Here is a 12,407-nt window from a genome sequence, read left to right as displayed (position 1 = left end):
GTAGCAGAACGATAAAGCAAATCATTTCAAAAAACAGGCAAAGAGCCACACAGATCAGGTAGCTGCTAGGAAGCTGCAGGATCGGAGAAGAAGCCAATCATAGCCTGAGTGTCAGGTCCAGCTCGTCGGCGCGCCCCATGTCGCTCTGCAGGTCGGCGGAGTGCCAAGGCACCGGAGCAGATTGCTGCGCGACCAGCGGCCTCGCCCTCTCGGCCGCCTCAGGCTCAGCTCCAGCGACGCCAACGACTCGGGCGCCTGTGCCTCCAGGCCTGTCGACCTGGCCGGCGCCCCTCTCGATCGCCTGGTTCGCGCGCATGGCAGCAGCGATTTTACGGCGGCGCTTGGCCAGGGCGCGCTCGTACTTGTGCGCGTTCTGGTGGCCGCCGAGCGCCTGCGAGGTGTAGAACTTGCGGTCGCAGTACGTGCACAGGAAGAAGCCGACCGGTTCCTCCACCGGCTCCAGCTCCGGCGGCGAGGGGGGGCGGTGGAGGATGAGGCTGAGCTCAAGGTCCAGCTCCTGCTCTGGCGTCTTCATTATAGCTAGCCAGCCTAGCCTTGCTACAGAAATCATTAGGCTAACCTAGGATTAAATAGTAGCGCAACTGATGGAGAAGCGGAGAGTGGAGTCAGCGCCTGGACGGTGGTCGCGCACGTTTTTTAACTGTGGCGGCAACGGAATAACTCATATCCGGTCAAGTTGTCTGGCCGTCGTATCGATTCTCATATCCTATCGGGCAAAAAAGAGAAGGGTTCTGTCTTGGCAGCCCAATCGGCCATCGGTTTCTATCAAGCTGTCTAATCATTTCCTTCTGGGAGGGGGGTGTTTCATTGACTACTTATTAATAATATTATATATATACTATATAAACAAAAGCCAAAAAGTCCCAGGTAAGACAACAAACACGTGTCATATTATTTATAATGATATATTGGATAAAATTGGAAATATTTACAAAGATTCCAAAAAAAAAAACCCCTTCACGTGGTGGTGTGATGGTTCGCAAAAAGTCTATCTTGCCCGTACGATTTGATCATGACGCTACAATAGAATGAAGAGATAATATTATCGGTTGCTTGGGCTTCTGATTGGGAGCTCGATCCCCATCTCTTGGTCCCAGCAAGGACATTAATTATCGCATTGTCCTTGGTTGCTTCAAGTGAATAGAGTCATTATATATATTTTTGAAAAAAAGGAAGACATAGAATAGATGTATTTATCATTAGGACCATCGTGCACACAGACAGTAAACTATTCGGTGTGCCCTTCCCATCCACATGCTCCCTATTCGTGGATATATACATTCTATCCTGGCGTTCAATGCATATGCGTAGGCTTTTGATGATTCAGTAATTCTCTCTCTCCCTCTCTCTCCCTCCCTCCTACCCCCCCCCCCCCCCCCCTCCCTCTCCCTCTCCCTCTCTCTCCCTCTCTCTGAGGAATCAACACACTAACCGTGAGGGACTTTCTGCTACACACATCAAGGCGTGTCATTAATTGGGTGAGGTCCCTCGTTGTAGAAGCAAATTGATCCCCACATCTGGTTTGGCTCACCATGCATATGTCTCTGCCCTTTCTTTTTCACGATTAAGGATGATGAACACGCGCATACCATCAGGCAAGCAGACTACAGTCACCATTGGGGAGTTCAATCTTTATGACACGCCTAAAAATAAACAGCAGGAGACGTCCACGTGTATGTGAATCATAGTATGGACTATGATCTGATCTCGCGGTGGGTGCAGTCTGCCTATATATATAGTCGATCATTTCGATGTATAGCAGCGGTGGAATCCATGTAAGGGGCTGCGTGTGAGAGAAACCTTTAGCACGACCGTCCTCCATTACATGGAGCAGTAATCCTGGCCTGTAGGACCTGATGACCTGCCTTAATTACCAAAAGAGAAAAGTTAAAGCTTGCCACACACCGTAAAGAGATTGCGGCATATATATACCGAAGAAGAATTAAGAGAAACACGAGGAAATGTGACAAGATGCGGATGGAATGGAACACCATAAGCATAAATCATGCATAGAATCATGCATAGAGACAACCACCACGCGCACGACGAGTCGACAGGGTTTGTTAATGTGAGCATAGCCGTGCAATTCAAGCAAGCACATAGTTCTCCGATCCGACTAGTGCAATTCTATTTCTCTCTGTTCTCCGAGCCCCATATATTGTGGTGCGTGTGTCGCTGTAATTCTAGCTTGCTCGATCTTCCTTGTAATGAAACACACGCTCATGTATGTTCTGGAAAAAAGGTATAGATAGTCAGATAAATGTATTGGAATCAAAGATGTGTTGCGTATTCAAATTGTACCCTTAGTTTGTTCTAGATTTGATGCATGCTTTTTGTCAACTCACAACTCCATTGATCGGATGGGCATACCCTGGTCTTCCAGATTGGCCTGTTTCAAATTTTCGAGAGAAAAAATTGGCCTGTTTCATTTGTCCTACCCTCTGCACAGTGCCGTGTAGCATCTATACTACATACGACTTGCTTGCTTGTTATTCTAGGTCGTTATATTATGACTTTATTAATTATAAGACCTTGAGCATCATATCATATCGGTGCCATATTTTGTGTGTTGCTTTTGCTGACAGAAAGGTACGTGCCCCTGTCCTGCCTGATACATCGCTATCCAAGTGTGTTGTCGAGGCCACCAGGCGAGTCGGCTGCGTGCGACGACTTTTCTCCTCCAACGTCTCATATTGCGGCTACCATACTGCACATCCAAGCGAAGAAGCTCCCTCGGTATCATTGTTGAACGAGAGGCTGCAGAGTCGGATTAAGCAGGGAAATAGATCAGGATGAACCGTACATTGTGCCCAGGGACATGGTCCCCTTATCTATCATTATTTGCTGATAGACACTAGTATATCTTATAGTATCTGGCTCCTCTTATGAAGAATAACACCAGCATCCTTCTTTTCTATGAACAAGAAACAATATGCTCAATCTTTCGAGCCGCTACATTCATGTTTATTTGTAAAATCTCTAAACAAGAAACAACACAACAACCTCTTATTTGCGCCCGCCCCACCCCCCCCCCCCCCCCAAAAAAAAAAAGAAAACGAATTTTCTTATGCCTGCCGAGAAGCTACCAGAGTAGCACATGAATGTGCTAGGAGGGTCTCGGTGAATGAGAGTCATGTAATTTGGAATGGCAGTGCCCCAAACTTTCTTTTAGAGGCACTTGCCAATGACTGTAACTATACTTTGACTGAATAGAGCTCCTGACATTGCCTTTAAAAAAACTTGTTTTACTTCCCATGCATCGTTTTAGAGCCTTCTCTCTTGTATTTGTTAAACCTCTAATTTTGAGGTTTAGAGTCTAAGAATTCTTTTAACCCTTGGCTGTATATATCCACTTTTCTGGAAATAGAAGGCTGGTTTAATCCATTATCTAAAGAAAAAAGAGCTCTTGACATTGTTTAAAAAAAATTGTTTTACTTCAGCGCACATGCATCGTTTTCACCTTTATACTACCAGGTCTATTGTTCATGCCCATTCTTATCCACAAACAGTTGTGATCACGAAAGTTGTGCCCGTGAAACATGTGCAAACACACATCTGGTTGTAAGAAAGGTATAGATGGTTAATAGGACACACATTCATTCCATACTAGATTTTCAACATTTCCCTAGTACTGTTTTATTCCAATGGCAGATAATTATATATTCTTTAGAAATTTTTAAAAATAGCCAAGGTTTTTAATCTGATTAATAAGCCAGTTTCCCATAGTTAAGTGGCCGGCATCTTTTTGTTGGGAAATATTGGTTGGGAATTTGGGATTCTTTGTTGTTAATTTGTATTCTCCCTAGGAAATCAGCTAAAAGAAACTATAGAGCCATTCCACCTGAGAAAAATGTAAAAAGACGATAAGATGATAGGGCAAAAGACTCAAGAAAACATTAGAAATATGTTGTAGTGTGCATAATATACCATCATAATGAAATAGAGTACTGGCCGTGAGTATGCTCATATCACACATATTCACACCCTATGGGACGAGCTTTATCTCGGCCACGCAGACTGTGAAACTCGGTCGATCGACGGAAAATAAAGAAGACACAATAATGATAGCGTATGGAATGTGCTCATTTTTTTTTGTTTTGCTTTGTATCTAGTTATTTCTTGACGTAATAGAACGACTTTTGCTTTCCCTATCAAGTTTGTTTCATTGTTAGAGGTGAAAATGAGTTACTAGAGTGCCTAGTTCTGGCCTCTCGTATTCAGGGTATTCTTCTTTGGGACTCCTGGTTCCGAACGATGCTAGCTAGATGCCTAGATGTTATGGTGACCTGGTAGCGCTAGCAACCCCAGTAGATAATCTCACTTTTAATAAAGCTGGGCAGAAATGGTCTTGGAAGGAACATAAGGGGTATTTTCTGAAAACTCATGGCCTACCAGCCAGTACATGGTATACACGTCCGGATATACTTCACCCTTTGTCTACCCAAATGATATCAGTTTTCTTCGAGAAAACCTTTATTTGTGAATGCATGCACACACGCACCATACTCTCGCCAACATGTACTATATGTGACAGATTACAAGGGCAAATCCTAAGATTGGAAAACCCTAAAGAAAAACTAAGATAATTGAATTACCACCGCGACTATACTACCACTCAAAAGGAAAACAGCATTGGTTAAGATATATAAGGCACCAAACGGAATGATTTGATACATATTTGGATAGACCAGACGCATGTTATTACAAACACATTTTTTTTCTTGGTTCGTTTCAAGTGCATACTCAATCACGCCCTCAAAAAAATATGTTTCTGAATCACGACAGTACGAAAAGTAATAAAAAAAAAAGAACGACATGGCCCATGCAGGTCTCGAACCTGCGACCTTCGCGTTATTAGCACGACGCTCTAACCAACTGAGCTAATAGGCCCTTTTCGAACTTCGGCTTCTTGCATTCTTCCTATTAGTTAGCTGAAAATCTTTGATTTCTCGTTGGCTAGATTTCTTCTCGAACAACCAAATTGTTCGCCCGAAACCTTGCCTCAAAAAACTAACTAATTTTGTTCTATGCTTAACCAGACGATCAGCCCAGGACTACTCGGAATTGCTGGGGCACAGGCTTAGCAATGGACCAGATGTTCCCCGAATGAACACGCACTCGGTTACTCTCACCGATTCCCGATTCCCACTACTAGCTAATGACATATGGCTCCTGCAGCTGCACTCGCTACTTGAAATATGTCGCGCTATGGATTGTGACAGTCTCGCATCGTACCCATTTTCTGAAATTTCTGCACCACAATGCGTCCACCTCGAGTAGCAACCATCACCCATTACACCATGTGCCAACATCTTCCCATCATCAATGCACAAAGTGAGATGCTCGTCCAAGGCCGTCCTAGCTCCAAGGACCTGCCATGGTATGATGCGCTCCTTGGCCATCCAATCCCAAAATCTCGATTTTGAGCACGTGCGCTTATCCTCACGATTAGCTTATCATTTTTTTTCTTTTGAACGAACGACACTTGGCGTATGTGTTTTTATATATTAATTAATATAGCATAAAGAAAAATAAGACTACGACGATCGGAGGCCGTATCCAGGCAGACAAAAGAAATTAAAAAAGCAACTAAAAATGCACCCTACTCCGGCATCAACACCACACCTCATCAAGGTACAGAACTTAGCACCGAGCCAGACGCCACCAGGCCCAGAAACGATGAGGCCAGAAAACACCTTGTCTAAGGCTCTGTTCGTTTCCTACCCTCTAAATTTTAGACCCATCACATCAAACAGAATCTTATCATTTAGAAATATTAAATAAAGTCTAATTACAAATACAGATGGGTGCTAATTCGCAAGACAAATTTAATGAGCCTAATTAATCCATAATTTGCCACAGTGATACTACAATAATCATCCGCTAATCATGGACTAATATACCTCATTAGATTCGTCTCGCGAATTAGTCCTAGGGTTCTGCAATTAGTTTTGTAATTAGACTTTATTTAATACTTCTAAATAACAAACAAGATTTTTTTTAACGTGACCCCTCTGAACTTTAGATCTCAGGAAACGACCCAAAAACGGCAACGCCAAGCCGTACCACACTTGTCACGGTGCCATGGTACAGATTATCCAAAACCTGAAAACGTTATCAGATGTATCAAGGTCAGGAAGCGGCTGCTCCGACTTTCATCTCAACGGGATATCCAAATTCATTAAATTATCAAGACCATCGGCAAAATAAAAGCACATGGATAGACCAGGCAACTGAATGGTATAACACCAAACTGAATCCATTCTAAAACAAACTTTGCTGATCAATATAACACCATTAGAACTTGCATACAGACATACAGCAGTTATCCCGCTAATGACATTATGATACAACGTGAGCTATGTATGAGGCATGGTCTGATAGCAATTATGTGCAACTCCAGGGCTAGTTCCTTTCAGCCGTACAAAGCCTGCAATAGTTGCTTACCTTTTGTATGTTCCTGCACCATCATGAGTTAACAAGATTCCTACTGTAGATGTCAAGGAGCTCATGCTTGATAATGTTACCTAGTCCTGTAAACTTCAAGCATCTAGATAAAATACATTGTCAACCTGCAAAACATCGTGGGGGTGTGTCTTCACCCCGTGAACTGCTTCCTGTGACTAAAACTGATACCTTCAATTAGGTAGACTTTAGCATATAGTTCAGCCAACATGACAAGTGCATAGCCACCATTAAATCAGCAACACTTATTTAAGCATCAGAACAACACATGCATGAGACTGAGAGGTCAAAAGGTTCAGTAAGATCATGAGATTTCCTAGTGCATTTCAAGGTCATTGTGATATAAACCAATCCAAGCTAAGTTCCCAGCTATCTACAGTTAAGATCTTAGCTGTTCACACAACGTACATAAAATCTATAACCAATTAAAAATTTCGTGCTTCAAAACATCAGTTCAAATACATAAAATGTCTTTCATGCTATAGTATATTTCAGGCTCATTTAAGTATCATAAGGATGTTGCAAGTTGCAGTGGTGCAATCGTCTTGTGAAATGTTGGCCAACAGGAACAAGATTGGTATATGTGGTCTCTGGTGCTACTTTCAAGAACGGCATGTGGTTCTAGTGTTACTTTTAAGGATGGCAGTCACACATACCACTGAGAAGTAACCTGCATCTCAAAGAATGGCAAGTAACATCTCCCTAGGGTTTTTTTTTTCAAGTAACATCTTCCTGGCTTTTGGGTGGCACATAGGAAACAAGTATTTCAACAAAAGCCGCTAAACTGAAGCAGGTCTCAAACGAGTAAATACACGCAATCTCAAATGCGACCTTCATCAATACATAGGTTCGGACAATTTACGGTAGGGCTACAAACACAGGCCCGGTGGAAGATATAAGTAATGTAGTGTGAGGAAAATCGATGGTCTATGGCATCCAGACAGGTCCTCTTAAGCAAAGCTTCCAGGTTGGGCAATACTCTTGGTCATCTGGTTTGGGAAGGGGCTCCAATAAGCAGGCTCCAAACTTCATTGTCTTGGCTGTTTTTAGTGCGGGAGGGGAGCAGGGGGGCAAAGGTGAAAAGAACAGGTCCATCAGAAGATAGCTGAGCTGGGTTAAATGTGTTAAAAAGGCAGCAAAGCATTAAGGCAAGCAAGGCACGATCACATAATCATTCTTACAAGTCAAGACAAAATTGAAGAACCATACCTGTTTTATTCAACAAATCTAGATCCTAATAACCATGACGCTTTCCATAGGGAAGAGAACTATGACCAGACAACCTGATGTACGTTATTGTCAATTACAAGGAGCGAGTGAGCACAATGTTCAATAAAAGATAAATGAAAAGTTGCTATACTCGATTATGTATCAAATTCAAATTTTATTACTTGTGGATAAAAAAAGTGGCTATCCTTACCCACTGCTGGTTGAGCGGCCACTGTACCCACTGTAAGAACCATATCCACCTCCAGGTGCCTAGAGAAGGTTTAGTTGATAGTGGGAATAAAAAAACTTGATTAGTAAGCTGCCAACAGGCATAGCAAAGAATACGGCATGGCATATGCTATATACCTGGGAGCTGCTATAACTTCCATAGCTGTCAGAAGGAATCATATCATCTGATGCACGAAAACCACTTGAATATAGATAATGCCCAACAGGCTTAGTGTCTCTGCTTAGATACTTTGGTTCATCTGAAACACCAGCAGGCATAGGATGATAAGGGATCACAGGTGGAAATGCAGATAAAGCACCCTCTCTTTCAAAGAAATTGGCTTTCAGTCTTGTAGCTATTTGCACAAGAGCATGTCTTGCAACATCAAGGCCTCCACTGATCTGGTGCACAGGAAAAATATGATGAAAACTTCCTATAGCACAACTGCACAAGAGACTCAAAAAAAAAATGAAGAACATCAGAAAGTCCAAGCTGATACCTGAATCATCTCTTCATCTTCTGCTGCTACCTTTGGAACGTTTTCCTTTGAAAGAATGCGAATGTTTGCTCTTGTTGTTCTCCGAATCTCAGTAATGATCGAACCACCTTTGCCAATTAGGCACCCAATACGTGATGTAGACACCAACAAGCGTGTTGTGTATGATGGCTCTGCTGACTCTGCATCACTTTTCTCACTGCACCTAGGCTGCAAACGAACTGCAGCATCAATTGTTGGAGAGACAGGATCTTCAAAGAACTGCATGGGAAAAAAAGCAGCTGGTCAGGAAACACAACAAAGAATAAGTAAGGAGGCACAATAAAAGCATACCAATAGGAGGAAGAGATCACCTCTTTTGCAGAAACTGTAATTATGCAATCATCTTCAGCACCTGAATTGGAGCTATCCACTTTAATAAAAGCCCCAGATTCCTGCCTAATCTGTTTGATAATTCCACCACCCTTCCCGATTACACCTCCCACATTCACAGCAGCACAAAGTAAACGCAAACTAAACTCCTTTGCAGAGCTCTCATCCCTCCGAGGTTGATATACAGAGGGCCAATCTCCTGCCACATCACCTTTGTATCCTCCAAAAGCAGGAATTACAGGAGTAATCCCAACAATAGGTGCAGTGGAGGAACTACCAAGGTGGGAGCTCCCTGCATAAGGTTGGGTCAAGCTGGATGCAAGAAGATGCTGTGACTTAGATGGGTTGTCATGGAGGCGAGATGACACTTGACGAAGAGCCTTTCTGACAACTACGGCATCCCCGGATACCTGGTGTCCAATATATTGGAAGCACTGTCAGTAAATATTAACTATTTGCACAGACAGCAAAGCTTAGAATTCCATTACATCTTTCAAGTTTTGATGACAATTAAATGCTGTAGACATTTAACAAAGCTACATATACCACCAATACTACGCAAAAAGTAAAGTTAGACACAGACATGCCTATATAGTACAACTTGTTTAGGTAATGCAGGAATTGACATGGGCCACCAACCTGGAGAAGTTCATCACCATTAATGGCACATGCTGGGATATGATCATTACTAAGCACGCGTATTTGCGCACCAGTCTCACTGCGGATTCCTTGGATGATATGCCCACCTTTTCCAATAATGCATCCAATCTGGTCTGATGGCACAAGCAAACGAACAGTAACTTGAGGTACAACTTCTTCACTGTCTTCATTCCCAGGACCCTCATCAGAAGCAAGCCTCTCATGAACTCTAAAGAGAGCATCCTGAGCAGGGCAAACCTTATCTTCAGCATCGTCAATAGTATTAGTTTCCCTGCTTGAGCTAAATATTGTGATAACTCGCTCTTCACAGCCAGGAACACTCTCGCCAATCCTAATCTTAGCTTGAGTCTCGGTCCTCAATTGCTTCGCAATCTCTCCACCACGGCCAATGATACTCCCAATTTTTCTAGAGGCGCAGAGGTAGCGATACACAGTATCATCGGGACCAGGAGCATAGGAATCATCACCAGGATTTCTTCTCTTACCGCCTCCATTTTCAGCATAATCAGAGTGCCGTTTTCCGTGACTGTTTCGGTGGCCAGCCATTATCTGGGAGCAGAGACAAAAGAGTCAACAACACAGAATATGGCCGCAAGTAAATGCAAACTTAAATACCAGACAAGAACACCATTAATAGCAGAGCATGTGATGCGGTACCACTATAACCATCTTTTGCATATACAGGGTAATCTTTTTGCACATCAAATTCTTCATGAAACATCTGAACTGAAAATTCCGTTATTCCCATCCAACAGGGAAAAGATGCGACCTTTCCTAAGTTAGGCATAAATTAATTGCTCGTTCCAAGTGTATAGTACCCAGGCTAGCTCTAGTGTTAAAAATGCTCATAAATTCCGTTATCACTAGGTTTAATTGTGCATATTTTTGTGCCAGAGAACAGAAATTTTTAGGACAAGGCAGCATATTTTCTCTCTTTCTTTAGTCCAAAACATAACCAAAGCGGACAAAGACACAAATTCAACGGGGTCATACACCTGCTGACATGCATCTGCATAATCAAACTCTAAACTGAGTCCTCCCTGCAGAAACTAAACCTGGCCCCTGCAGGGGCACATCCCTTGGACAAGAAATCCCCAAATAATTGACCTAAAGCTAACCTCTCTCGGCCACATCTACGCTTCAGACCCAAGAGCCCTAACCAACTTGGAGACGAAGGCTTGGCGAGAAACGAAGGCTCTAGCACACGGATCTGGGCGGCGCGGACGCCGGACTAGACCCCGAGCGGGCGGGGATTCGCAGTGGCACGCGGCGAGGTGGGAGTGCGGGGGAGGGGCACTGACCTTGGGCCGACGGACTCAGCAAACTCTAGGCGCGACCGCGCGAGGGACCTGCGACAGCTGCGCGAGAAAGACGAACGGTGGGACGATGGATGATGGAGCCGGACCAGCGGCGGCGAGGAATCGAGGAGGACAGGGGAGGGGAGGAAGGAAGCTGATGGAGGAATAATATACGACGGCATTTATTGGAGCTCGTGGATCTTGGGGCGGATACGCAGTGCATGGTGAGTAGGCCGAGCCGCGCCGACCCGACCCGACCCGAGTCGAGGGGCCCAAAAGCCCACGCCCAAACTGGAAGGAGCCTTCAAAGCCGTGTAAAATTATCCATTTTATACGAGTCCGTATTACACGAGGAGTTGAGATCCGTCCGTATACAGATCTGGATTTCAGTATAATATTTTATCCAAATTTAAATTCAAATATATAAAGTTAAATATACGTGGATACTTTCTCCATTATTTTTTAATAGATCTATTTCTTTTTCGTGCAGTGATAAAAAGAAGAACTTACCACTAATTAATCACTTCAACATGAACTCTCGTTAGCCGAAACGATTTTCCACGAGAACTACTCGGTGTCGACGTTATCATATATATGCATCTATTTTCTCAGAGAAGTTACTTTGCATGAAATTGAAATGGTCATCGGTGTCAAACTCCAACGACAACATAAATAGAATTATCAAAATAAAAAAATCATTTTTATAAATATCAAAAGAAAATGGAAGGAGTACATACAATTTGTATCCGACACAACTAATATTATCATACCAAATTCGAATCTAAGAAAAATATCATACATTCAAATATGCATATATTCAATCTGTTTCAATCCTCTTAGTGCATCCTTGATGTGGGTCATGAGCAGGCCGCGGATGAAAGACAAGGCCAGTATTAATGTTAATGTTAGAGCCAGTATTAATATTAATGTTAGAGTGGTTGTCTACTGTCTATATAAATAGTATAGTGCGAAGTGCGATTATAAATATGTTGAACAATCCGAGTACTATATTGATATGAACATGCTGAGAAGGGCTGCAGCTTCCTCATCTAATTGGACATAATATCGGATTTGTGGTCCACCAAAGTCGACTGCGGTGACGATCCTCACCCGTTTCTGCGACCCAACTTGCTCCTCCCATCAAGACGATTGTTCTAGTGTGCCATAGCTCCATATAATCATGGTACAATATGAGGCAACCATTAAATGGACGATGTTGTTGGTGTTTATGGAATGGTTGTGTACGAGATACGACGGTGTATCGTGATAGATGAGGAGTAGCAGTTTGATGTCTAATATAACATAATGCTTACAATCGGTGACGGTGACTCTTTTAACAGAAATTGTAAGCTCTATTATAAATTGGCCGGAGATGCTCTAATAACTTTAACTAGCTTAGAATGCACACATAAAAATCTTGTTAAGCTCGAGCTTCTAAACAATTTTGGAAGATTTTGTTATCAATTTTAAGTTTTGTAATGGACATCATGAGTTTTTTTAGTTTGCAAAATTTATTGAGAAATTGATTTATTTTCAAATTTATTTTAAATTAATTATTGAGTGGGCTAATAAATATTTCTATGTGTTGCAATTAAAATTTTCAAGGACGTTAACATGCGAAGAAAAGGAAGTAGTGACTAGTGAGAGACGAGTGTGG

At 42.7% G+C, this 12,407-nt stretch overlaps 2 protein-coding genes and 1 non-coding gene across 7 annotated transcripts; all 3 read right to left on the bottom strand.

The window, feature by feature from the left end:
* LOC112873284 lies at nucleotides 1-535 on the bottom strand. Its single transcript, XM_025936278.1, has one exon. The coding sequence runs from the start codon at nucleotides 533-535 to the stop codon at nucleotides 98-100; it is 438 nt and encodes a 145-aa protein (XP_025792063.1). The 3' UTR covers nucleotides 1-97.
* A 4,302-nt stretch (nucleotides 536-4,837) lies between these two features.
* Nucleotides 4,838-4,911, bottom strand: TRNAI-AAU. Its single transcript has one exon. It is a non-coding gene; the product is annotated as a tRNA-Ile (tRNA).
* A 1,353-nt stretch (nucleotides 4,912-6,264) lies between these two features.
* LOC112874889 (KH domain-containing protein HEN4-like) lies at nucleotides 6,265-10,913 on the bottom strand. 5 transcript variants are annotated; one of them, XR_003225059.1, is made up of 9 exons: nucleotides 10,754-10,913; nucleotides 9,432-10,001; nucleotides 8,774-9,202; nucleotides 8,424-8,681; nucleotides 8,062-8,325; nucleotides 7,907-7,965; nucleotides 7,696-7,769; nucleotides 6,549-7,526; nucleotides 6,287-6,481 (listed from the first exon to the last, which is right to left on the bottom strand). XR_003225059.1 is itself a non-coding variant. In XM_025938458.1 (8 exons), exons 2-7 carry the CDS (start codon nucleotides 9,996-9,998, stop codon nucleotides 7,721-7,723), a joined length of 1,626 nt encoding a protein of 541 aa, XP_025794243.1. In that variant the 5' UTR covers nucleotides 9,999-10,001; nucleotides 10,754-10,913; the 3' UTR covers nucleotides 6,265-6,481; nucleotides 7,696-7,720. The 5 variants fall into 5 exon arrangements, 4 of the variants coding, with proteins under 4 accessions (XP_025794243.1, XP_025794242.1, XP_025794241.1 ...); XM_025938458.1 differs by lacking the exon at nucleotides 6,549-7,526 and having other exon boundaries at nucleotides 6,265-6,481; XM_025938457.1 differs by having other exon boundaries at nucleotides 6,287-7,596.
* Between the last annotated feature and the right edge of the window lie 1,494 nt (nucleotides 10,914-12,407).

Source organism: Panicum hallii, chromosome 9 (assembly GCF_002211085.1).
Source record: "Panicum hallii strain FIL2 chromosome 9, PHallii_v3.1, whole genome shotgun sequence".
NCBI lineage: Eukaryota > Viridiplantae > Streptophyta > Magnoliopsida > Poales > Poaceae > Panicum > Panicum hallii.
The sequence above is the reverse complement of the archived record's forward strand: the minus strand, read 5'-3'. Positions and strand labels throughout refer to the sequence as shown.